Source organism: Haemaphysalis longicornis, unplaced genomic scaffold, assembly GCF_048455015.1.
Source record: "Haemaphysalis longicornis isolate Haplotype H1 unplaced genomic scaffold, Haemaphysalis longicornis Haplotype H1 scaffold_10, whole genome shotgun sequence".
In the NCBI taxonomy this organism is placed as follows: domain Eukaryota; kingdom Metazoa; phylum Arthropoda; class Arachnida; order Ixodida; family Ixodidae; genus Haemaphysalis; species Haemaphysalis longicornis.
Window position 1 is genome coordinate 30259188 of NW_027526204.1, and position 27468 is coordinate 30286655.

The 27468-nt window shown below is 46.0% G+C and overlaps 1 protein-coding gene and 1 long non-coding RNA gene across 3 annotated transcripts in view; one reads left to right on the forward strand and one right to left on the reverse strand.

Annotated features, from left to right (window-relative positions):
* Nucleotides 1-26874, reverse strand: part of LOC144158332 (TBC1 domain family member 25) — a 128427-nt gene extending 101553 nt beyond the window's left edge. The window contains exon 1 of the mRNA XM_077689154.1: nucleotides 26741-26874. Coding sequence (XP_077545280.1) covers nucleotides 26741-26803 — 63 coding nt within the window. The 5' untranslated portion in view covers nucleotides 26804-26874. The remainder of the gene's footprint in view (nucleotides 1-26740) is intronic.
* Nucleotides 650-27073, forward strand: LOC144158333 (uncharacterized). 2 transcript variants are annotated; one of them, XR_013320019.1, is made up of 4 exons: nucleotides 650-1140; nucleotides 3747-3911; nucleotides 24187-24269; nucleotides 26834-27073. It is a non-coding gene; the product is annotated as an uncharacterized LOC144158333 (long non-coding RNA). The 2 variants fall into 2 exon arrangements; XR_013320020.1 differs by lacking the exon at nucleotides 3747-3911 and having other exon boundaries at nucleotides 667-1140.
* The last annotated feature ends 395 nt before the right edge of the window (nucleotides 27074-27468 follow it).

Sequence of the window (27468 nt, forward strand, 5' to 3'; positions counted from 1 at the left end):
AAACTTTCATGCCTTGCCAACGTAAAGTGATGTGACAAAACGCGTTCGAGCGTTCGGCAAGGTTGCAAAAACTGTTTTACCTTACATATGATTACCGGGAATCGTGATGCCTTCTGCCAAATCCGACAGCCCTGAAGGCCTAGAATTTGTTTTGGTCTTCCATTTTCGCTGTTGTCGGTTATTAGCAGCTGACTGTTCCTTTTGTTCGAATGCTTACATGAGAAGCTGACGCCTAGCTCCGACTCTTCGCGCTCCGCACAGGACCGGCTTCGCAAGGAATGGGGTGGCGCCGGCAATGTTTCTCCCGTAGCGGTATCCAAAACTATCTTTAATTGACACCATGAGCTAGTGTATGCGATTTTAAGCCTATTATTATGATAAAACGTTACCCACACGCCAATTCTGGTGCGGACAAGCATCAGACGTTGACCGAGCGCAAAGAAACAGCAGGGAGAGCGATCCTGAGTGAAGCAGACGACAAATGCGAGAATCCCTAAGCTGACGTCACGGAGGCGCGTTTCGCAGCGCCGCCTGTGTTCGCGCTCACCGCCAATACAGGCCGGAGTGGCAATTCTCACCAGCCGTACACGCGCGACACGCACGCCGGGTCACGCAGTGCGCATCGTTTATCTCTCCCCTCTCTTCGCTTATCGCGCGTATTGCCGCTCACGCAGGAGACAGGCCAATCAGATACTGGGGGCGATTGGCCTACGCACGAAGCGCGCGTTTTGCATGTAAAACCCACACGAGAAGTGCTTTGTTTACGCTTGTGACGGAATCGGTCGGGGCTGGCTTCAGCCGCCACCCTCATGCAGGAGACAAAATTGATTCCCGTGGCTTATGCGACTGTTCGGCGGCTCTGGGGTGATAAGACTCGTCGAACTGGAGGAAGTCACCGTCGTCGGCATGCGGCAACAGCGGCACGCTCGCAACGCAATGTGTCGCGCAGCACATCCGACACCGTTCGACGTTATCGTGCGGATCGGCGGTCATCGCTGCGTGCGTTCTGCGGCCAGCGAAAACAGAAAACGGCACTGCGGGTGGATCGGGACAACGGCGGCGACTGCACGCGGGCTGAGTGATCGGGTGGACGACGTGATGGTGCCCGTGCGTACAGCGGCAGACACATTCCTCCAAAAGGTAAGACATATGTCCCATCGATAAGTCGATCGGCACGACTGTTCGGAAATACGGCTTCCGCCCTGACCACCCAAAAGACTCAATTTCAGAACCGAGTTACGCCTACTTTAATCGCTCCACTGTAGCCTCCCACTTCCACCGCACATCGGCGGAGAAAGAAGAAACGAAAATACGTGCCTTTGACTTGAAGTGAAGATAAATATCGGTAAGCTTAAAAAGGAGGCCCGCCGGTGGAATAAATTTGCGCAAGAACGGTTCACCCCCGCCTGCAATGGCAGACATGCGGCGGCTGCGAGACAAATCTTTGCAGTTCAAGAGAAATCCCGCGGTGAATTTCCAGCGGTTCTCGAATTTTCCTATGCAAAAGCAGTGTTGGGTTTTGCAAAGACAACGTATGACCAGTCACGTGATCATGAGGGTGTTTAGCAACGACAGCTCCAATGGCAATGCCTGCTGCCAACAACTAACTGCTTGCCAGGTTGCTGCATTGTCTGGTATAGGCCTCCTGCGCTGCCCAGGGGGCGCTGCGCAAGCGGCTTCCGGGCAGTACTTCCGGGTAGTACAAAGCTGCGCGGGTCCCATAGGATCCCGTGTTGACAGAAACAAAATGAGCTCGACGCTCCCGATTATTTTGCGACGTGGTCACCAGCTCATCCCCGACGCGTCCGATCTATTTCAGCGATCAACTTGGCATTAGGGGAAAAAGCTTTGCAGCGCTAAACACGTTTACAGCGCCGACGAAAGTGCCGGGACCGTGACGGCGTCTGCTACTCGCAGGTTCACCGATCGATGGTCGTACGAAGGGAAATTTTAAGTAAAATTTCTAGTTTAAACTAATACTCTAGGTGACAAAGACTTGTCAAAAACAGCCGATCAAAAAAGAAGAGTGACGCAATCGGCTATGATCGCGCTTTAAAAAGCCAGCGAGTCCGGCGGACCGCAGGCTCGCCTGCTGCGGTGCGCCGCTCTTTTGCGTACCTGCACACTATGCGTGCACTTTCATTTTAACAGTGCTCGTTTGCGTCGCCGTTACGAATACATGGTGCAGCGTTAGCTTGCTGTTTTGTTGCGTGTCTCAGTGTCAAAATGCTGCGACCGTCAGAAGCGTGAAATCTGTTTTGCGATTCCGAAACGAACTAAGAGGCCGCTCGCTTTCCTTGTTTGCTCTCACTTTACTTAATTACGCTCTTGCAGCATACATTCCCAGTTCGCACTTAATAGCCTAGAATGAGGGTCAGCAACGGCCGAGTTCCATGCAGCCGACACGGCGGAGGGCTGGACGGCAAATCGGGGGGGGGGGGGGGGGGGGGGGAGGTGAGGAGGAGGAGGGGTGCTTTGAATGTTTGAATGCAAAGAGAAAAAAATTCAGCGAATTTGTAATAATATTTGACAATAATCTGGCAAAGAGTGAAGATGCAACGTTTATAGATATGTCTATAAACGTCGTGAAGATGAGAGGGGGGGGGGGGCAATTCAACAGGAGTACGCCAATTCTCTGTTCTTGTCTCGCTGTATAAAGGCCCGTTCACACTAGCGACGAAAGCGAGCGAAAGCGACGGGCATTCCGTCGCTTTGTAGCGTGACGTCCGTTTTTGGCGAATGGCAATTCTTGCCGTCGCGCGACAAAGCGACAGAATTCACGTCGCTTTCGTCGCAGTGTGACTCCATTTGAAGTCAAAACTGGCGTGTCGGCGTTCAGATTCGACGACCTCTGCACTAGAAAACCAACACAGTCAGTGATGATCGTATATAAATAAATATAGAAGTACTCATCTCTGCAGGCAGCGGGCGTGTGATTTGGTGCGTGCTTTGCGTCCTTTAATAGCGCTTAATTAGTTTATTTAATTGGTACCCCACGTACTCGCTAGTATACATGTACCCTGCCGTTCGTAAATCGTGCGTCGTAAAACGTTACGCAAGAATCATTTAGTTTGCGAAAATACGAAGCAAAGTTTCCACTCGTTTCAAAGGCGGTGCCAGGCCAGCAGTGTCAGCAGAGTCGGCTGCGCAATTCTTGCGTTCGCTTGCATGCTCCCGATGAAGCAACCTTTTGCAGTTACCTCAGGATGTAAGATGAGCAGCATTCCGTGTTTATGCTACTCGTGAACTTTCCTTTGTCGACCGCACGCAAGAAGAAAAAAACTGTAATTGTCGTCAAACAGTTAAACCACCCGACCTGGCGATACTGTCCCACGCCGCGACCACCGCGACAGCTCGCTCAAAAGAAAGCCGACAAATCGGCTTCTTTTAGCGGATATTATTTTGTCTAGCCTCTGCAGCTACTGTAAGGGCTATTTCATACAGTATGCAGTCGTTTAAACACGCTACAAAGCGCCACAACCAACTTTCACTCTGGCTTGCAATTGAAAACACATGGAGGGCGGCGAGGGTCGTCTGCTTTTGTACTACCCAGAGGCATCGGCCGCTAGGGGCGCTGCATGTCGCCAAAACTCCAGCGCAGGAGGCCTATACGTGCGTGCCACTTTGCGTTATCTCAGTGTTCTGCTATGGTCCCTAGAAACATATTTCTAGGGACCATAGTTCTGCGCTGCTGCTCTGAGGAATCGGCACCGCTGCTGCTGTGTGTCGCTCCCACCTCCTCGCAGCCACGGAGAGAGCGTGCGTGACGTCAAGCGGCAGGGCCGCATTCTCCTCTCTCCCTGTGTCGTCCGCCGCGCTTATCGAGTTGCTGTTGGCTTATCATGGAAACTGCCATCGCGCTCGGGTTGACTTGGCGGTTCTCGACGCGCAGGGGAGACATCGCCGATTGAGTAAGCGAAGCAACTTCATTTTCTCGCACCTTGAAACCCTCAATGTGCTACGTTAACGAGGTCACACGTTTCAAATGCACGCAGAAAGTGAGCGGGGCGGGAGCCGCAGCTCACTTGGGGCGGAGGTCACGAGGTAACGATGCTAGGCAGCCCGTTCTCATGTCCGCCGTAGTGTACACAGTTTGGAGGAGGAGCGGGGTGTGCGCGCTGGCGTCACGGGTGTGTTTGTCTGTGCTTGCCGCAACCGCACGGCCTGCTCTCGCGATAAAGCTGGATGAGGTCTGGTCGTCCAAGCTATGGTTAGTATTGGGTGGTTAAAGTGCGCGCCATAGTTGCTCGAGTAGGTGTTTGGCATGGAAAGGATGCTCAGCACTGCGCGGAGTTACTCTACTTGCTGTCGTTACCCTCGCGCTCGCCGCGCTGAAGGCAACGCGCCAAGTACCCCGCACTGATGGCCAAACTGAGCGAGAGTTTAAGATGTCGGGCGTGACAGCAAACGTATCCCTGGGAACTGAGAACAGCTCGTCTAGTTGTGCTGTAAGCCCATGACAAACTACCAAAGCACAATGCCAAAGGCAGAAAAAAAAATCACGCAGAATCTTCTCTGGGAGTCATGATGCTTGCTAGTAATCGCCAGCTGTTTGACGTTTTATGTTGCGGTGTTTGGTATAATGGTGAGAAACAATTGTAAACACTGAGAAACACGCCGGAATGTTATTCAGAGCTCCACGAGAAGGCACAAATTGCAATTGGTGGCAATGTTCATGCACATCTTGGAGCGACCCGAGGAACCAGGTGCATCTGAAGTGAAGAGAGACATTTGTAAATTAAGAAAACGTAAGGCCACCTTTCCTCTTCTTTGACACTCCACGACCCTTGGTACCTTTCTCAGTGGTTTCTTTCGCAGCCGACACGCTCGCCATCACCCAGCCTTTCTGCGCCTTCATTCTTAATCAGTGAGCAGTTGCGACCATGTCGGTGCCATTGCAGCAATAACAGTCAACTGGCTGCACTGATTTGATTGCCTGATAGTGACAGAAGCAATGCGCACAAAAGTTTATTCCTAGAATTGGTAGTTTGCCTCCCTTTCTTTCGTTTTCGCTATCTGCTCATGTGGAGACACGCACACAAGAATAAGCAACCTTTCTCTTTACTTTTTATTGCTTAATGCGAGAGTGTACAAAAAAAAAGTGTACAAGGCACATGCGAAATAGGTGCTATGACCGAAGCTGGTTGATTAACAGCGGAAGGGTATGTGTTGGGCTTGAAGGTACAGCCTAGTATACGATGCTTGCACCGCTGTGATAAATATGCACATGCGCCTACTCCCCCCCTATTTCGCCACTTTGCACCACAAAGGCACTGACCCACCCGCCAGTCAACGCTTCAGCGATGTTCTTTAAATAGTGGCCGGCTGTACAGCCGCACTTTATGGGAAAATGTTAAAGCGCAAGGTCTAAGAGGAATTCTGTCGTAGTTTTTGAAGGAATCTTGCTGTCCCAAAAGAGGGGCATGTTTCGACTGATCAGATGCTTGCACTGTATCCTGAAATGTGTTATACTGAATAGTGCCAACCGGGCACAAAAAGAGTGTGCACAAGAACTACTGGTTTTCACCTGAATGTTGGTTAGACTGCACAATTGGCTGTTCTAACATTGACGTCAGTTTTTATACCTATATGCCTGAAACTGTTGTTTGGCTACACGATGTACCCTGAAAGTACTGTTCCAATATTTGAAATCAATCCCACTTAACACATGCAGCTATTTGCACTTTTTTGAGGCTACCCACCTGAACACAGTAACAAAGTTTTTCATCAACGTATCAGTCTAGGTTTCTACTGTGGCCTTCTTTTCTGCACCTAGTGTACTGTCCCCCACTTTAACATATAAAAGTGAAGCCTCACAACAATGTAATGTATGCAGACTGTGTTACAACATGAACAAGGCAGCCAATTTCTTTATGCAATGCAACCATAACTATCTCCAGCACATCAGGAACTCTTTATGGAGGTTGGCGAGACACGTTTAGCACATAAGTTCCGAAATCTTCCGACAAGAGGGGAACACCGTCGACAAGTGGGGAAAATGGTTGGAGTGCTTTTTAACTAACCATACACGGTATGTAGCTGCTACTGACTTAATTTCTACAGTGTTCTGTACCCCTGGTGTACCACAAGGTTTTGTCTTAAGACCCGTATTATTCTTAATTTATGTTAACGACTTGCTGAACACAATATCATGAACTATCAGGTTTTTTGCAGCCAGCTGTGTTATATATGATAAATTTGATCCTGCTGACCAAACTGTGATAGTCTGATCTAGATAAGATTTATTATATGTGGTGCAATACATGGTTAATGAACCTGAATACAAATACTAAATGAAAAGTAATGGGAGTAACTCGTCAGAAACATAATGCTACAGTGTGGACTTAGATACATACTCAACCACATCCCCCTCGCCAAAGTGTCATGTTACAAATATCTTGCTGTCAATTTTTCGGAAAACCTTTCTCGGCAAACGCACATTGAACACGTAACAAATAATATAAATCGCATGCTTTTTTTTTACGGCAAAATTTTGCTTTCGCTTCAACAGATGTAAAGCTCATTTTATATAAAACACTAGCTTGGCCTAAGCTCCAGCACACACCTCGCTACTTCTTGATACTGAAGCTATCCAGAATCACTGCGCACACTTCATATTATCTTTTTTTGTTTCCGTACGGCCAAGTCAGTTCCATGAAATCTACCCTGACCATAGTTGATTTCCCTGTTCGCAGGAAAATATCACGGCTTTGCCTTTTCCATACTATATCACACCAATTCCACGCTTAGGGATTCGCTGCTTTTTCCTTCCACATCTCATTCGACAAGGAATGACCATCAGTTCAAGGTTGGCGTAACCAGCAGCTGGACAAAGTGCCATTTCAACTCGTTCATTCCTAAAACTACCTCTGACTGGAACAACTTCCCCACCTGCATTGCCTCCATAGTCGATCCAGTCAATTTCAAGGTGGCTATTACTGGCCATAATACCTGAATTTTCTTTTCCTGGTTTGGGTATGTTTTGTGGTTTTATATCAATCCTGCTGTGTTGCTTCTTTGTGAAAAAAAAATTATATGAACATTCCAATTCTTTCCTTTCCAATTGCTATGTGTATTTCAAATATTTGTACATATGTTTCAGATATGTAAAACTCCCTCTGCATTGCCTGCATTTATTTATTTATTAGAGGTACCTACAGCGCTCGTAGGGCATTATTGTAGGGGGGTTATTTTCGAACAGTATACAGTACACAAATGTGTCAGTGTGAAACAAATAACAATTAAACAATACATGAGGCAAATATCTGGACAGCATGCTTGATAGCCTCAGCAAAATTCATGCCTGTACAGTATGCATGTGCAGTGTTTGACCCCCTGCTCCTCTCTGTAATGCGTGTGTGCCCTGAGAGTAAATAAATAAATAAAGCTGTGCACGTTGGTCCATAAGCCCTCTCTAGCAAGCTGAAACCCCTCACCTGGCTTCTAAAATCCCTCCAATCCTTCACCAGAGTTTGTAAATTGGTTTGTTTCCATAAAAAAAAGTGAGGAAGAAACTAGCAAGCAAAATGGGCTACTTCCCTTAGAATTAGAAAAATAAACAAAAAATGAGTAAGCAAGAGTTATTGTGCCCTGACAGCATCAAAATAGCGGAACAACCTGCGAGATGCTGAGATGGCAGAGTAGACGACTGACATGATGCCCCCCGAGGCAAAACCCCAAGTCTTTCATTTTTCCTCCTGCCTACACCCGGCCCTAGCAGATCTCCAGTATCCTACCTTGCACTGGCCACGCTATCTCGATATTGAACTTCCTTCATGCCAGCAAGGATCCCAACACACTTTTCAGTCTTCATTACAGTGATACACTCAGCCTCATAGCTAAATTGTCCCGACAAAACGGTCTTGCAACCTGCTCGACGGTCACCATCAAGGACAACCTATGCTGGCACAACTAACTGAAGCTAAATTGTCTAGGAGAATTCCTTCAAAAGATCCTCTCTCCCAAACAATCAATCTCCCCACATTACCCAATCTGCCTAGAGCCTCCAATCTTATTCAACAGCTGGATGTTTTTGTCTTCCTCAGCTTCCTTTCCTGCGATCTCTCCTTGGGAAGATATTGCAGTTAGGATGATGTTCTTGAACACGTAGCTAACACGAGAAATTCGCACCTCTCTAACTTGAGCAAAATGTGCACACAATCATGAATGATAAAATTTACTTCAATATGCAGCTAGCAAACAGGGCACACTTCATCGACATCCTTGCCAGATCAACGCGTCTTTTTTTTTCTGCTGTTCCCAAAAGCCAACGCCTTTGGGAATGCTGAACAAGGCCACCTTGGTTGGATGTTCCCTGTACACGTACCCGGTTGTACACACACATGTATTATAGCTGTTCAGCTGACATCTACGCATTTACAGTTGGGCTGAATCTAGAATTTTTGCCTTGTAAGTCATCGAAACTGCCTGGAAAAAAACATTTCCTGCCATTCCACCTTGTGAAGGTGCATGACCAGCAGAGCTGCTTGCGGGTTGTTGGTTGGCCACAAACTTTCGCTCAAACCACACTGTCACAACAGCGGAGCATTCAGCGAGTTTGTGAGTAGGCTTCACTACGCAACACGCATAGTGGGAAAGCATGCAGCTTACAGACCAAGCTTTAGAACTATTTCAAGTTGGCTTCGCTTCTAAACACGAATGCCTTGCTGAGAAGACATTTAGGGGCACCACACATAGGGTTGTACATTTTCGGGGTTTATATATTTTTAAAATCAGGAAGGGGGGGGTAAATATAGGGGGCCGTTTTTCAAACTAAAAATCGGGGGCAAATCTGTTTTTTTTTTTTTTGTGAGGCCATTCTAAAATTTAAGTTTTTTCAGGTTAAATCTCAAGATGTTCTAAGTAATGCACTGACTTTATCAGAAGGTATCACGAACTTCCTAACTTCAATGAGTTAAAAGTGGTGTTTGTTTCAAGTGACAATCAGGGTTTCGCAGCAAATACTCTCCTAGATTTAGCGTTAGTTTTGAAATGAATCAGTAATGATAACAGTAAAAAGCGTTGGTAACTTCTAATAAATCAAACATTTTATTTACTACGAAGAGCTGCTCAGCGATTGTTTACACCTCCTACTTTCCATGCGCCACATGACTGCCTCCATTCGAGCCCAGTCCGTTGAACGTATCGTTGAACGTATCTCAGCCAGGAGAAAGTTCCCTCGACGTCGCAGCTTCCAATAGCTACGCACAACAGTGTCAGTGCAGCATTTTGACAGCCTGGGGTGGCCAGCGGTAGAGTCACGTAAATGCTCAATGAGTTCGAAAGCTGTGTTTGTGGGGCTTGCTTCCAGCAAGTGCTGGCTGAGAATGGCATGCCGTCAATGCACGATTGTGCAGATCGCTGCTTTTGAAAAGTTCATTCAGGGGGAAATCGGGCAAAAATTGGGGAAAATCGGATTCTACCCGAAAACGAACAACCCTAAATAATACATGGTCTCTTATCAGAATACGAAGCGCCAGAGGTGAACAGGTGGCCAAAGAAAGAGGGTGTTCTGAAGTGAGGAGGAGGGAAGCGGCTTTTGTCAACCTACGGACGAAAAGAAAAAAAAAAGGGGGGGGGGCAGCTCAACTATGAAAAATGAGTAGTCATCCCACCCTATAGAAGTGAATTACTACCCCCTAAGCTACTGGGTGTGCCATACCAAACAATAAAATCAAGTGACCTAACGAACTCTGCCCGGGAGAGTTTTATTTTGTCTGAATCGCAACAGGACTAGCCCTGTGGTTGATGTCTGCACTGCGATTTAGCCATTCACTGCAACGCGCCCTAACATTTTAACGTTGCCAACTGTGCGTGATGGGGAATGTTTATCAGAAGTCTCAGCATGATGAGCTGCTCTTCGACAGCATTGAGCTTCAACAGGGGAGCCAATTTCTTGGCGTGCATGTAACCAAGCGTCTCGGAATGAGTAGGATTTTCTCTCCAAGAAGGCTGTCTCTGCACACACCGCACATGGGAATGTTTTCGTCATCATTGTCTGAAAACACGGCCTGCAGGACTTACAATGCCACCACTTTCTTTTGTGTGCCTTTCACACTTGCCGTATTGGACAAATCGCTTGCATACCACAAGTTATCACATATTTTGTACGTTTGTTCAAATTTATTGTCTGTGAATTGGAGCTTGAACTTTGTGTTGTTTCTATCAGGGCTTTGTATCTCCGCACTTTGATACCTGCATATCTTTGCAGCATTGTCCACTTTGCAGTGCAGGTCAACCTGTTGCTTCGCACGCTGCTTACAATAACACTGAAACGCTGGCTAGTTGGTGACAATTCATGACTGTAACTTGAGTGTTTTTTTGGTGTCCTCGTTTTTTGTGCGCTCAAATTACAATGCTTTTGCTCGGCTCCTAAAACGTGAGACGATTCGTCGTCAGCCCATGCTTGCTGATTACGTTCCGCTTCTTCCACACAACTTTGGTCCGTGTTTGCGACGCGACGCTGTTGATTACACTGCCTGCACTGTTCTCTATGACATCGTAAGCACACTGACCCTCGGGAGACCTGACAACGGTCCACCTATTCATATTCCTGGTGGCCACTGGTAGCCGGATGTCAATGTGATCAGTGGCTGGCCATCCACGGCTTTGTGGCATAGCCTTCGAAGATTTCGTCAGATGTGCTCACGTGGTTTTCTGCCACATGACCAATGGAGAGGCATTGCGTGAGTGGCTGTGTCATTGTGTTTAGTACGGTCGAAGCCCCTTAGGGGCTGTGGCTGTTGGCGTCTCCTGTCATCGTAATCGTCATCTCATGTAGTCACGGTACTAAAACACCGAGAAACACATTTACGCCTCGCACTAGAACGTAACGCACATAAAAAAAAAACACCGCGACACTAGTTTATGCCTCGCGCTAGACAGCTTCGTGCTTCAGAGACAAGAGACTTTTACAGCAAAGCTGTATACCTCTACCCTCCCAATGGTTTCATATCCTTTGGCGAAAACGCCAAGGCACCAATAATACACTTGTACACTAAAGGCTTTGCCCCTCCCCAGGTTTCACATTAGTAGAGATAACCTGGAATATTCTTTTTTTTTTTTTTTTTGCTGTCTTGATCATTCTCTGCCCTTTCACCTCCTTTCTGCTTGCGAAAACTCGAGAGAAATACTGAGCGATGAGAGGTTGACAGCTTTGCAGTGTAAGGCTGCAGAGCAAACGCAAACAAGAAAACACGCTTACAATGAGCAGCTCCTAGTTCACCGTAACTGGCGAACCGCCTGTGAATTGTCGAGCGATACAATGAACGCCACAGTGTTGATATATGGTGGCCATACACACACACCGACAGCCATGGCAACAGCACACCGAGATTAAAAGCATAACTGCCCAATATTCTAGTTCACTTTAGCCTTATTGACACCTTTGCCTGAGTTTGTGAGCGGTGAGCCTACGTTAGAGTGACATCACAAATATGCAGTCAATTTGGCATTGGTAGCAACGTAAAACGTCCACAAAAAGGAAACGCAAGAAGCAGCACAAAACGTTGCGAGACAAAGGCAGAATAACAATAGAAATGGCAGTGTGCTTCTCGCAATGACAACCAACAATGGTAGGCATTTGAGAGGCAAATTTTCCTACACTTGCACCCTTTGATTGGAAGAATGAAGTGGGCACACTCTGTTCAACCCTTTTCCTCCTCCCTCACTTTCATCGCTCTTTGATTAAAAATACATGTATACTGTCACGTAAGTGAAATACAGCTCGGCTAACTTGACAACTCCAGCCCTCTTGACTAAGCTGAAGAAGAAGAAGAACGGAGCCGTTCGAGAAAGAAGCTTCGACCTCTCCGTGTTTTGGCAATCGGCGCTCCAGCTTTCCCTTAAAGGAGCCATGAAGAGAAAATGCAAGTTGGTTTTATTCGAAAGATTCCGTGTTTTATAGTGCCCCCAGCGCTTGTCCGGATACAAACGATGCTTTATTCACTGAGAAATTAAACAATTTAGGTTAAAATTTTGATTTTCCCGCTCAATCGTGCGTTTTCGTGGTCCCAAGTGACATCACTGAAACCGACCGCTCTGCAGCCTAGAGTACCTTCATTCACGCATTTGCCGTACAGGGTAGAGAAACGTAACGCTGGCGCCGCCATGTTCGGTTGCTCGCTCGCCGCCGAAGCAAGTCATTGTGTCAAAACCGCGCTAAAATTATCGCCGCAACGCGGTTTACTGAAGAAGTTTGAATCATATTGTCTGTTTCGCGTTGCTAGGTCTCGTGGGAAACGAAAAGAATAACGCGCTGAGCCCGTTGGCCCAATTGCGGCGGCACGGGACTGTTCAAAGGTTGTCTCCACCCTGTACAGCGGTGTTGGTTTGTTCCCGCGTTTCTTTACGTTCCGTAACCTGGATGGTGCCACCATACCATGGCAAGCGTTTGGTTTGTTTTTGCCCTCATTTAAACCTGGCTTGTTTTTGTTCTGGGAGAAAATATTCGTTCCCTGAAACAGTGCTCGCTCGACAAATGGGGTCACGTAAGACACCGTTGCTTGCGTCAATCGGCCAGTGTAGTCTGAGACAACCCCAAGCTTCGTAGTGCTGTGCAGCGAAACCAAGCATGCTGTGCGCAGTACGAACAGCAGAACGCATCAGTACTTCTATGTTTACATGTGCTTTCGTAACTTCCACTGTTTGTCCCATCATTCTTATTGCTTTGTAAAGAATGTGCCCTAAATTTAAGCGCACATCGCTCGTTCGTCTAGTTTGTAAGTTCTACCTAATTTGCGTCTGCTTCTGCCAGCCTCCGCCAATCGCAGAGCTTAGCTCATGTGACATCGTAGGTTCTGTTGTGGAAAATGAACTGGTGGGTCGCTTGACCATTCCCTTTTTTCCTAATTATGTAGCTTATTTGAGCGAAGTTTATGTTAAAAGTGGTGTCAGTATGATTCTAACGAGACAATCTTTTGAATGAACCAAACTTGTGTTTTCTCTTCATGGCTCCTTTAAGTCTTCAGAACCAACACTATTCTATAAATAAACCAATCCCGGACGTAACAATATATAGGAAATTCTGTGTATACTAAATAAAATTGGAAACCACTCCACCCTGTGAAGGCGGAAGGGTGGTTAGACGTACACGTATTTTTCTTTCATCACTTGGTACTGGTATTCTGGCTATGGCTTTCTGATTACTGAATAAAACTTTGAAGGGCTAGTGTTCTGTTCCAGCCAACGAACATGGATCTGTCTGTTTCCCTCCCGTAGAAGGCCATGTTTTTGACAGCCAACGGGAATTCCACAACCTTCGCAACTTGACTGTGAAAAGCCTACCTATGACAAACATGAAACTCGCTGTAACGACAGAGTCGTCTGAGAGCCAATTTTCGTACACTTGTTTGTGGAGAAGTTGCAGCAGTGTTCTGCAATCATGCTCCTCCTATAAATGGCCGTGTAGCAACGGCAGATGGGAATTTTGTAATGCTTACAACTTGCCTGCGAACTAATTGTGACAAGTAAATAAAACTGGGAGTAATGACAGTACAGGCCCTAGTGGCCAAATGTCATATAAAGGTTTTTTGGAAAAGCTGTGATAAAACTCAAGTCGCAGACGTTTTCTGCACATTTGCGCTGAGCTTGCTTAGCTGCAATGACAGATCTGCACATGACAGATAGGAACCTTAGCCGTATCAGACACTGCTTTAAAAAAAAAGAAAAGAAAACAGAAATATGACATTATGCAATGTTAATAAATGCTGCGCAAATTTCGCTTTCATTCTAGAACAAATCTTTCTGACTCAATTATTCACCATGTTTGCCTTTTGCGAAGGCACACAAAAAACAATTGTGAAGTCCCAAACTTAAAATGCAACCTTCGAGTGATTTCTCATACAGCTAACATCTCGTTAATGCCACTTCTCTCAACAGTAAATAGAAATTTCTGCTCCACGAAATACGTGACTGAGGCTCTTGCTTCCTTTGTGAAGATTTTTCACGAGTTTGAGTTTGGCTCGAATGCCTCCACATTTAATTGGTACAAACAATGCATGTACCTTGTTAAATTACTGGTAAGCTAGTGGCATTGTAGCACACATGCTCTTTGCTGTCTGGCTGATGAGCCAGTGACAGCAAAGCCTCTCCATGCTGAGAGGCTTTTTTTCTATTGCGCACACAACTGAGTATCATGGCATGAGGATGATCAGACCACTAACGGGCCCATTTCTGCTTTTCACATACGTACCGCTGCTGTCGAGGTGGAATCTGCGTCATGCCACCAGACTGATTATTTTTCCCACTCTGTCAGTGCAGTGAAGTTACGTGCGGCATTTCTGACTGCGTTGCAAAATTGCAACAGCTGCGCTACTGCGCAGCCTGCACTCGGGTTCACGTCATCAGCCAATGGGGGCGGCTTTCTCACAGCTGAGTTGTCACAAAAGCGGCTAAGGGCTAGGTTTCACCGAAAGGATCAAACTGCTGAAACTCTTCTTTTCTTTCCCGTCTAGGTTGGTGAAAAAAATTGTTACGCATCATTTAGAGAATGCTGTCCCAGTCTTCTAGTGCTCCCAGGCTCCTGTCTGACTAGTCATTGTTGAGGAAGGTTACGATATTGAAATTAATCTGGTTCCTACCCCTGATGAGAAATTAGAGCTGATCCTTGTCGAGAATTGCAGGAAAGAAGACGAATGTAACAGAGCTCAGGCAGCAGGCAGCTTAAGCACTAAGCTTGTCGATGAGTCTGAAGAGGAGTACTCCATCACTGCATGTCTGTAGTGATGTCACGTTAAAAATGTCAAAAGTCAACAACTCCTTGCACCCACCACCGACATTGGAGATTTATGCGGACGTTTTAGAGATTGTTATAGAAACTGTTTACCAGGCAGCTTTCTTAGAATCGTGTTGAGGACAATACACAATGAAGCTTTCTTTGACACACAAAAATGCAATTGTTGCTGGGGATCTTGACATACCAAGTGTAGATTGGAGTAATTTATAAGGGGGGGAATGCAGACATGACTCAACAGCTTCTTATTAGGCGATGTGTGTTTCAAGTTCCGAGCACTTTAGGGGCCATCTTGTCGTCGCAGCTCGTTTGCTGTCGCAATGTCAAGCGACTGCCAAAATCAAGTGGCGCAGCGAGATAACAGAACCAAGTAGGGCCCCACAGCGTTGCAGCGTAACAGACACAGAGGCTTCGAAAACCAAGTGGTTTATATGTTCATAACCATTCGAAACTCGTGAACCACTAGCGCTTGTCATAATACATCTCCCCATTGTTTAGTGCAAAGAAAACTGCAGGTACATTTGAGGCAAGATGTGTGCATATGACCAGGAGCTTCCGCGTCCATTTAGTTAGGAACGCCCGTTGCGTTGGTTCTTACAATAGTAAGTGAAAAAAGTGGCCACCAAAAACGACGCGTTCCAAACTGCATAGTAAGGCGCCGGCACATGCGACATGAAAGCAAGCACAAGATGAACAGAACTCCCACTGTCCCACGCATGGGGCGCGCAAGCACTGTGAAGGCGGGAAATTTGAATTGCACTGGACTAACCTTCGCTCCATTCATCAAGAGAGGGGAGAAGCTGTGTGAGGGGTGGTAGCAGTGAGCAGATAACGACGCCACAGCCCAAAATGGCGAATCACTGCGCTGCACTTCTGACAGCTTTCACGTAGAGTGAAACGGCTTTAATTTTTACCATGGTCTTGAGATCTTATGTATATTTGTAAGTAAACATGTTTTAGTTCAGTGACAGCTTAATCATTTAACCTTACGAAGTGGAAATTTTGCCAGGTGTATCTGACCATCCCACTGTTTGTCTTCTTCTGACTATGAACCCACTCTTTGATAACACCTTTACTCCATCGCGCAGACATACTACTAGGTATAGCCACAATCAAAAGTTTACGGACCGGGGAAATGGAAATTTTAGGTTATTTCTTTTCCTACAGCAGCCCGACAAACTGCCGAATGCATGCGAGATGACGTATAAGTACTGAACTAATGAAAACTATCGCACATAGTACTCCGAGCTGCCATGCGGCCGAGAAATAACTCAAAATTGCTGCTTTCGTGGTCCGTAAACTTCTGCTCTTGGGTGTACATATAGCTGACCACACAGCGACACAAGATGAGCCAGACATGTGCTACTGTTCGGGGCAATGCTCCTCTGTTGCACCCTGGGTACGTGTCATTGAAGAAAAAGAAACTAAAATGGTGCAGTCAAATGAAAGAGAAAGCAAAAGCTACAGAAAAAAAAATCCCAGGTGGGTACAATAGCCCCTAGTGCAAAATTTCAGCACAGCTGTTCACATGTTTTGATTTTGAAATAAATTGAGGCGAAGGCTTCGAGGAGAGACGTGCACGTATCCAGTGCTACGAAGCGCTCTGGCACAATCTCTCAGCTGCTGCAGATGGACAGGCCTCCACTTATGCAGTGCTGTTTCCAATCATGGTATCCCTGGATGCATTCACTGCATACCTTAATGCTGACACCACTGAAGGCAAGAAACATGTTTAAGAGCTGCGCAAAAAAGTTTTACAGTATTCTCCCCTAGCCCCTTTCCTCCTCCTCCCTTGGTTGCACGTCACTCCGGATCCCTCCCTCTTTGCTCTCACCACCATTATTTCTCCCCTGTGCTCTGTGCCCACAGACCATTCTCTGTTACGGTAATGGTGCCAACGTACGGAACAGGGACACTGACAAGCATACGAGGGATCAAGCTACTAGAGGTCAATAGAATTGGCCAGAGTCAGGATGGGAGAAAATGTCGCAGAGAACCTGATGTGCCCAGAAGCTTATGGGCTTGAATTACACTAAGAATAATGACTCAGTGTAGGAGAGTGTATAATGTTTAAAGATGGTTGGCCACAAGAAAGCCAGTGAGGCAGACTTTGCGCTGCAGGCACATGAGAGGCGTAACTATAATCTGTTGTAAGAACCAAGCTAACCAGAAAGTAAAAGAATGAATTGAGCTTGTGGGAGAAGGGTGACAGAGAGCAAAACTTTTGTTCTTGGAAAAATATTGTGAATGTGTTTCGTGTTTTTCTTTTCTCTTTCTGTGTTGTGTTCTTAAATATGCATCCAGTCAACTATCGCGTCCTTGCTAACGGAAACTTGCATTCCCACTCGTGTCTAAGGCCTGGCACTCAGGCTGGCACTATTCGGTAAATAAGTAAATAAATAAACAGCACTGAAAACATGGAACTGACTCGGCAAGAATTACAGTCAACAACAAAGAAAGACCGGTCAGTGGGACGGGTTATATAACACGGCAGTCTACATTATTAGTTCTGAAATTTCAAAGTAAAAGGGAAGCAGCTTCGAGGCATCTATGTGAAGGTGGTTCGATAATTTGGACGGAGAGCAGAAAGAATTAGTCCATAAGCTGTTCACGTAAAAGGAAAGGTAACGAAAGAAGACTGATAAAAACAAGACACACTTGGTGCCACGAAAGAAAGGAGCTTGCAGGAGACAATGGAGTGGTAATTTGAATGACCGGACAGGCTGAGTGAGAAAATGGGACCAATTATGAATTGATGCAAAACCAAAAAACCAAACAAAGGCAATTTAGAAAACATCAAGCAAGCACTCGGAGGTGAGAAGCACGGGGAATCAAGCGACAGATAGTCCCGGGGAGGTTTAGAGTTGGAAACCAAGAGAAATGCAGTAAGGCCACTGACATACCCCGGCTACACTAGGTCCGATGGTCATTTGAACCAGACGTCGTTTGACTCTAATGGGGTGCTTCGAATGCCATTGAGAATCCGCCGTGCTACACTACAATTTTGATGGCATTTGGAAACTTTCACAGTTGCTCGCCGTGCTGTAGTGGCGCTGTTGTCGCCCCGTTCCGTTTTTGTACAATAATACAACAATCAAATTTAGGAGCAGCCTAAGGCAGTAAAATGATATCAAATATTAGAAGAGTAACCAGTTTTGACTCTAATGTGGCTGTTTGCGTAGTTTTTTTTTTGCAACTGACCCACTGGTTTTGAGAGTATGTAAATTAAATATGTTGATTTCATATTTTAAGTAAATGAACAGTGAGCAAAGTTGCACAAACAAAAATATTTTGTTTGTTTTACGTACGGAAGTATTGTATTTTTTATTGCCGATCGAAGACGCTGCGTCTGAGAGCGCTGGAAATGGCATTTGAAATCCCAAATGTCTCTCTCGGTGCTCAATTGGCTCGAATGTCATCTGAGCCGAATGGCATTTCAAAAGCTAGTGTAGCAGCACAACTTGGCATTTGAGTCAAATGAGGTTTGGTTCAAGTGACATTCGGGCGCTAGTGCAGCAGGAGTATTAATCACGCAAGCCTGGTGGGGAGTGGGCAGACATTGCAATAGTTGCTGGCCTCTGCATTTCTGTGCCAACTTGCGCATGTGACTCATGCATGCAGCGCATTTCCAAGTGCCACTGCGGAAACTTTATTGCGCTAAATATGGCCTCTGCCTAAGGCCTAGCGGCTACATATAACAGAGCAGTGAACACAGCCAGGAAGTCGCACGTCAGCGCAAGTTACGAATTCCACTTAATTTGTGCGCTGGCATCTATGCTTCTTGACATTATTTTAGAATACAATGCAGCTGTGCTTCTGAGAAGAATTTCTCCCCACATACAGGAGCCACAATGCGTCATCACAGCCATCAGGACAACTTTTTTCCCTAAAATGGGCACAGTAAAGGCCACACCCAAACAATGCAGTGGAGGCAGTCATCCCACTCCCCAGACATGCCGAGACGGAAAGAAAGACGGAAACGTGGTTTAGCTTCTTTTGAGAGGCACTGATCGACAAGTACTGCAGTTAACAATGAAGCACCGCACCACTCCATCTGCAGTTTAACAACGTATGGGTACGAGCTAGTTGGTACTCCATCTAAACACCGTAGAGCGCAGTAGGCAAGACAAAGAACGAAGGGGACCCGTCTGTGTCCGCTTCGTCCTTTGTCTTGCCTACTGCCATCTATAGTGGCAGGATAATGATTTCTGATCCAGCAAAGCAAAATCACCCCTCGTCACCACAATGCTGTATCGTCCACTTCTCAGTAGCCTGAGGGCCATATTCAAAAGCATTGTGTGAGTTCGGTTGGTTACCTGCTTATTAATAAACAAACAAACCGAGTGTACAATGTGATGATAGGCGTGCCAATTAGTACACCTGTCATCACATTGTATGCTCGCATACATTCGGTTTTCAAGGAACCCTGATTTTCTTTCCACAAATGATTCCTCCCATTTCATGCTGGCAGAAAGCATCATTCTCAAATGTCCTACATACGTAGTTGTTCAAACAATGATCGCTGCACCCCGCACGCCGCCCCCCCCCCCCCTTCCCTATTTTGTCAAGAAAAGAAAAGAAGCCTTTTCCAACTTGATTTCATCAGTTAGTCAGCTGCCCACAATGTCCAATAAAACAAGCACCCCAAAGCCTAATTCTCAGCTTTAAAATTACTAATGCTGCATGGCGCGCATGTAAATATATACCGTATTTTCTCGATTCTACAACACCTTTTTTATATAATCTACGAAGGGTTCCTGAATGTTCAGAACTGTCGAACATTGAAGCGAATAACGCAATATTACGAATAAGTTTTTGAAGTCTTTCGAAATTCCAAAACATGCACCGACGTCCTCCGCCCTCAGCGAACGGCTTTCCCGCACAGCTCCGGTGACGCGCGGCGAAGATGCTTTCGGGGCGCCACTCTTCCATGGCTTCGGGCCAACCCTGCTCGCGTGCTTCTTTTCGCATCCTGATAACGCCATCCTGTCCAAGCTGCCCAGGTCAGCACCGTCTGGATAAGGAGGCCTAGCTGTGTGCCGACACAGCCTCCTAGTCTCCCGTTTGCTGAAGTTGAGGAGTAAACGTTACCTCGTTTTTTTTTTTCTTTTTTTTTTTTAACCTGTAATGCAATTTTTTTTTTCCTCTATGGGACATTACCGAAACGACAAACTTATCTAGGTTCGGCGCCTTTATACACCGAGTTAAGCTTTCTTGACACGAAGGTGTTGACGTTGCAGCACTTCTGAATTTGGGCACTCTGCTCGTTTGTTACCAGGCACTCAGTCGGACCAATTTTGGTCCCAACTCTTTCCACGCGTTTATATTAGGCATGACATGCCCTTCCCGAACCGATTATTGAGATTCTTGCGCGTGTGTGGGGACATCCACAGCTCGAGTGTTTTTTTTAAATAAAATTTCCACATTGTTGGTACCAGGCTGTGAACCGTAAACAATTACAAAGTGGGGATGGCACCATCACGCAACGAAGACAGGCAGATGAGGGTTTAAAAATCGGGTTAATTTTTCAATCCTTCAGCTGCCCCGCACTCAAGAGTTTCCTTCCTAGAACTGACGACATTAACGCACAAGATACAGCGGTTTACTTTTTTTTTTTCACAAAAGAATTGCGTTAATCCCAGCTTGTGAGAACGTGTACACCCATTATACTAATACTGAAACACTTGGTTCAGGTCACATCATGAATGTTGCCCCCAAATAAAAATATATCATCAATAATAATAAAATTAGCAGGTTAACTCTTGTATGCTTGTTTTATGCCATAAAAAATTTTGCAAACCATTTTAACTGAGACTTTCATTCTCAACAGACTACAGTTACTGACGCATGCATGAAAAATTGAAGGCTTCTGTTTTGTTACTGTAAATTGCTAATTATTTGCTACTTCATTTCATATATACATTTGCTTCAATTTCTAACTAGTTGAACAAAATCATTATTCACTTTGTAATCGCTTCGAAACCAAAAGTCACTAGTATTCGCACAGCCCTAAAATCTATAATGCTTGGAATGCTTGGGTCATTATATACGAATCACATTGACATCATAATGCCCACTATTCGAAAACTTTCCCTTTGCTAAGAACAGAGTGCAGAGTGGGCCTGCTTAGAACCTAAAAAGCAAGGTATACTAACAAGGTATACTAACCGATGTGTGCCAATCGTGTAGTTCCATAGACTAAATTCAAACAATGAAATTTAGGTATCTAATACATCATTGATGCCTTTCCCTGGTCTGAGCTGTTACTGGATGACAAGCCAAACAGCACTGAAGTTGGGCCAATTCAACACTCACACTGCGAAAACGCGACTCAAAAACCCTTCTACTAGAACTTCATTATTTCTTTTAATGGGACCACAAATACAAATTAATCGGTTTGGTTCATTCGACAGATTGGCCCAGCACCATTACAAACAAAAACGTATTAACACAAGCTTCAATCTATTAGGCTCGATTATAACACAAAACAGATGAAGGTGCGTTAGCTAGGCAGCAGCTTTCTCGCACCGAACTTACGACATTGGAGGGACTCATTTGTGCGATCAGTGAATGCCAACAAAAGCTACCGCCTGTAAAAATGAATTTGAAATTATATTGATGGCTCTGGTTCTATTCAGTGCTGCCACTTGATTGGTGGCACGGCATGAACTCGTTGATTACTTTGTGTCCAGTACCTCCTCTGTTACGTCACCTCTGCTGTAAAGTTTCAGCAAAATCCAACTTTTGTGATGATAATGGAGTGATGACAATTGGACCAGCTGTGTCTCAGATTTCCACATCTACTCTGCATGAACCCGTGACTGGAACGCCACAGAAAAATGAAATGGACGTCAGTGAGTTGCCAAAATCAACTCCTTTCAAATAAAACAAGAAACAGTGTAGTCTTCAGAATGTCTGGAAGTTAAGACATTTTTTGGAAATATGAGGTGAGCAAGGCTTTCTTCTTTTTTTTTTTAGGAAATCGTCTCGCAGAAAACCTAAACAAGATGAGAGGGGAAATGAACATCGTGTACGACATGTTGCCCCTTTCTTCTTGCCTTCATGTTCTTTACACTGATTTCCCTCTAAACTGCGCACTCTATGCAGCAACCTGCCATCTCGACACTACCCATTTGCTGAGTAAGTCGTGCAGCGACAATTCAGATGCACCAACTGCACATTTTGTGCTTGCTATTGGAGACTGTTCACACTTTCAAAGATTCACACTTTCCATTGATGTTGCTTACCATATCTTCCAGTGTATAAGTGGTGCTTTTTTTCTAATACTGCCAGTGCAAGGTACACAGGATGCAACTCAATACACACATTTCCCTCAAGTGTCAGTGCAGACAGAGTGAAAGAAAGCTCAGAGGTCTAACATTGTTGCGGCGCATATCTGCAGTAGCTCTCAAATGTCGCTTGGTAATACTGCGGCCTCTCGTTCCATTTGATTGTATCGCTTGAACACTAATGCAGCTAACACGCTGATAAATATGTTTTAGTGCTGGCCTCTCTTCTCTTAGCGCTGCCCATAGTGCGTCCCTGTAGCACAAAATTTCAAAGATTTCGAATATTTCTTGCCTTTTTTGGTTGAAAAAGAAAACATCTTTCGTGGCTATAATAGAGCTGAATTACCAAATTCTAGTCTCTAAATGTGGTATGAAAAAAGGCCCACTGCACGGACAAAATAAAAGCAAAGAAAAGAAAATTACGTGGGTCAGGGATTTGAACCTGGGTCCCCCATAACGCAAGTCCAAAACGCATTCAATGCACTATTCGCAAGCCTAGCTTCAGTGAACAAATTTGATGGACCTGGTGAATGCATTGTGCCTGTACATGCGCGTTCATTTTTCAAGTTCTACTCATCACAATCTACAAATCAGCTTATCTGGAATGCACCCAACACAATGCACAGCCCTTAGTGAAGCAGCACTGGGTACAACCCGCCGTGGTGGCTCAGTGGCTAAGGCATCGCGCTTCTGAGCAGGAGGTTGCGGGTTCGATTACCGGCCGCGGCGGCCGCTTTTCTGGTGGAGGCGAAAAGCAAAAACTCCCGTGTGTTCGAGATTTTGACGCACGTTAAAGATCCCCAGGTGGTCGAAATTAATCCGGAGCCCTCCACTACGGCGCACCTCATCGCCTCCGTTGCAATCGGCACGTTAAACCGCACAATCAGTCAATCAAGCACTGGGTATAAAATTTTTAAGCGATTTTTTTTTATGCAGTAGTCCAAACATGATCTTGCTAAACTATTCACAAACCTCAAAAGGCATGTTTTATTTGTTCTATGCGAGTATGCTCATTTTTTTTATGCATTGCATTTTAAGTTCTTTTGTCATGGCATAAATTTTGGTTTTTGATTTAGACGAACCAATAAGAACTTGTTCTCTTTTCACACGTATGGGTACCCCATTTTAAGTTGGATGCCGTGCTGCCTCAAAAATAAAATGCATAAACTGCTTTCAAAATTTATTTTACGTCCATTTTATTCTGCACACTTCAACAGTTCGTTCTCACCTCGTATCTTCCATTCACGCGTAACAAGACTAAAAATAATTTGGACATAATCTACAATACAGAGTAAGAAATTTTGCGTAACAATGCCCAAAGTATGTTCGTCTTAATAATAAAAAGAACGCGGCTGAACGCTGCACCCTGGGGCACGCCGTTTCAGTACAGCCCTGACCATCACCTTTTCGACAAGCAGCTTTCAAGCACGTTTAGAATGTTTCCAGACGCAGTGCAGGATTTGGGGTCACACAAGATACCACGCCACCAAGTAGTGTCCTATGCCCTTTCTACGTCACAAATATCGATACACGGTACTACTCAAGAATAAAGGCACCTTTCAGGCGATTCCGGGGCTGGTCAGTTGTCGATCGACCTCACTGGAAGCCTGCTTGGCAACTGAACAGGATGCCACTTCATTCTCTGAGGTACACCAGTCTCCTACCCATCATTTCTTTCCAGTAGCTTGTACAGGCAACTGGCTGGGGTAATCGGTCGATAAGTTGTAAGGGAGGAGGCGGTTTTTTTCTTGTTTGACTATTAACACGATAATCGTCCCCTTTTCATTGCCTCCTTCTAAGCCATGGAGAACCATGCTGCTTATCATATTGTATTGGAGAAGCAGGGAATAGCTTCGAGGGTGTTTGCATGTAGGTGCTGTGCTACCATTGTTTGGGTATATCCTTGTGCTGAAGCCTTATGCGAGCTCAAGGAAACTGTCAGCTCTTGGAGAGGGCGATAACAGTTATCAGAGCCATGAACGCTTGTGGCCACTCACCGACTTTCGCTCAGTGAACTCTTTGCACTGCGCGAATGTGTTTGTGTAGCACAAGGGGCCCGATACGCGTTCGAAGTGCTTTGCGTCGTCTTTCAGAGTTGCAACTGTTGCACTTCCAAGCGACGAGTGGTGTGTGTCTTGCCCTCCCTGCTTTTTTGTCTTATTTCAGGCCTAAGGAGCTTAGTACGTGTTGGAAGTGTTGGAAGCGGTTGGAGGTCAACGGGAGAGGCCTTCGTCCTGCAGTTCACCTGAGTATGATGATGGTGATGATGATAATTATGACAGGACTACTGGAAAGTGGTCACTTGCATAAAGGCAGCTGCTGACCTCCCAGCCAAAAAAAAAAGGCGGGGGGGGGGGATAGGAAAAGCCAGTCGCTAAATGTGTGAATACATGTGGGTTGCCCTGTAACTTCGGGCAACACTATACTCGGTGACAACTTAAGAACGGCACCGGAAGTTGCCGCTGTGCCTTATCACCGTAGCCGGATGTTTCTCCGTGCGTTACTGTAGGGCGTTACTGGGAATATTTTGAACATGGCGTGAGCCGTTCCCGTGATTTTTTGGACTTAATATGCTTATAAACGACTCCAGTGATGACAAACAAACTGCGTGAGACAAGGCAGACGATATCACGCATTCATAGCAAACCCCTTTCAAAACGCACACACACTGACGTCACGGGTCCGGCGCTTTGGCGGTGTGATACCCTACATGAGGTGGTGCCGTTCTTGAGTTGTAATTGAGTATAGGAATCTTTCGATCCAGGAGTCCCGTGTTTGTGTGATCTTCCTATCGTCTCGTTCCTGCGCTGTTTGTGACCCAGGAATCTTGTTGTGTTCAGATGCCTGTAGTGCATTAAGGTTGCCTACGGCTCCCAGGAGCTCGTCTATTAAGCGCCCTAATTTTGAGCAGGACTTGGAAGGAATGTCCAATGAGAAGAATGTTATTAGCCTACTGAAATCCATTGCCTGGACAGCAACTACTTCAGGGGTGGCAGCCGGAAAGGCTGACACACCAGCTTTCTGCGTAACGGTAACTACAATCCCAGAGGAGTGCTGTCTCTCTCCTCAATACCAAACATCAATTTCGGAAGGTCCTTTGTTTAGAGTTTCAGTTTCTTGTAGGTAGATGACACTAGACTAGATGACTTAGACACTAGACTAGAGGACACTACACTAGATTTTTGCCAAGTATTTTGTAAGCACAATCTAAGTTTTTCACTATACTCCTGCAGTTTCATGGCATAATGCTTTGTGCTGCTATAAATGTAAAAAAAAGAATTCAGGCACTGTTAAGGTGCGATTCATTCTATGCCACTGAGCCCAAATCAGGGCCCATGATATGGGAAAGTAGTGCTGTTTGGCACACGATGATGGCGAGTTGTTCCTGCAAAACCTTCAACGCACACGTGATTGGCGGCTTGGTGGTAAAATTTGAGTGCTCTGCAATAAAATGCTGTAGTGACAGCCAATTGTGCTACGGTGTATAGGTCGTTTTTTTTTTTTTTTTATCCTCTGATTTTTTTTTTACTTTGGTTGATGATTATTTGTATTTTATGCCAACCTAAAAAGAACGGACTATTTTGTAGTGACAGGTTTCTAAAAACAGTGCGGGTAGACAGATAGTGATAGCCATCCCTTGTGCCATTATAGCAGAATTTATAAAATTAGTACGCCAGCGAATTCAAGGGTGGAATTGTAGGCATCCGTCAGACGCTCTCAAGTATACAGAATACTACATACTGAAGAACTTCCGCACAAGGGCAATGCGGAAGTACTTCCGGGCGAACTACGACAGACACGTCGCCAAAGCATCGCGCAGAACACTTCATCCGCGGTTTCGCAACGATGCTCTGATAGCGTCCGGTGCCTTACGTCCAGAGACACAAAATTGCACGTGTACGCGGAAATAAACCATTGACGCTGAAAAAGAATGCAATTGCGCATCATTGAGAATGAATGAACGGCTGGATTCCATGTCGACGCGTGGCAGCGTAAATGTTGCTTCAAACATAAAAGCAGACTCGATTCCGGGAAAAGGAATTTCACCCGGCTCCGTCAGTCCTTGCTGTCTTGTTCAAATCAATGCGTGGTCAAACCGTGCATTGATTCGTCTGAGCGCAATGTAGGTCATCCGCTCACGACGGGCGACGAATAATTCCACTCTCTTACCAACCAATTAAATGATTAAGTAGTTTTCAGATCATCAACAAACGAGAAATGTGTCCGATTTTGTGATGGCGCTGCGCAGAGCTAGAATTTCAGGCGCCGTACCTTCAATCGTGAAAAATCGCTGCTTTTTAATTGCGCGCGCTTCGCTCGCGCGGAAGGCAGGAAAAGGGCATCTACTACGACAGCAATCGATAACACAACGCTGGGTCGTGATCCCTTAGCTAGGGCTACGCACGGCCCGAAAGCGCCCCCGCGTCCTGTTTGGAAACGAGGTCGCTCTCCCGACGAGTGTTTGAACGCGGCGTTAGAACACCGATCGTGATTACGAAACAGGCAAGATAAGGGCTCCCTACAAACCCGGACGTATTACCCGTCGCCGAACGCGAGTACGGGTCATTCAAACGACGTCTACCCGTTCAACGCTGTTTACAAAGGCCGTTGTAGAACCGACTTTCGCCGCGAATCGCGCATCGAAACAGCTGTTCGGCGCAGACGGCAGCTTTTTTCTCGGAACAGAAACCACATTGTACACGGGGTGAATCAGACTGACCTTTGCCTTCACGCGAATCGCTTCGCGCGTATGGTATCCCTGGTATCCGATCAGGCCGGACATGGTGAAGTGGCGATTCCCCTCCGCCGGCAGGTATCCTGTGGGAGCCCGATCGAGTATCCAAGCCCGGCCCGTCGGCCGAAAACTACCTCGCCGCGACGCCGCACAGCATGCTGCAGTACGGTCCGCGCACGACGTGACAGCAGCTGACGGCCTCCATGCCGGATGTAGCGCTCCGGAAGTGCCCGAGACTGTTCCGGCCGAGCCGCGTTTTGCGAAATATACTTGCACTGCAGTTCGCAACCGAAGAAAATAAAAGTGTTCGCTTCAAATTATTCCTTTTCTGAATTACAGGTGTATAAGTTTGAATAAAGGCTGGTTATTGTGACCCGTACGCGTGCCTGCGTACGTGCGTCTGTTTGTTGAACGTCGTCTGCTACGCGCGTTGCACGGCCTATGAACGCGAGATAAGCGGTCGGAATTTTTCTTTTCGCACCTGGGCCAGGAATCGCTGTGTGCTGCGGTGTGAAAATACAGGTGGCACACGATTACGGGGCCTTTCATTCGAGGAATGAAAACGCAGCACAACAGCGAATCAATAGCGTTCGTTGACCCCACAGCCACACGTACCACAGGGCACGCGAGAGCATCGATGTAGCGACGGTTGCGCACGCAGGCAGAAACGCGTTTCGTGTCTAGAGCTCAAGACTCCTCCTGGCTGGTAATTA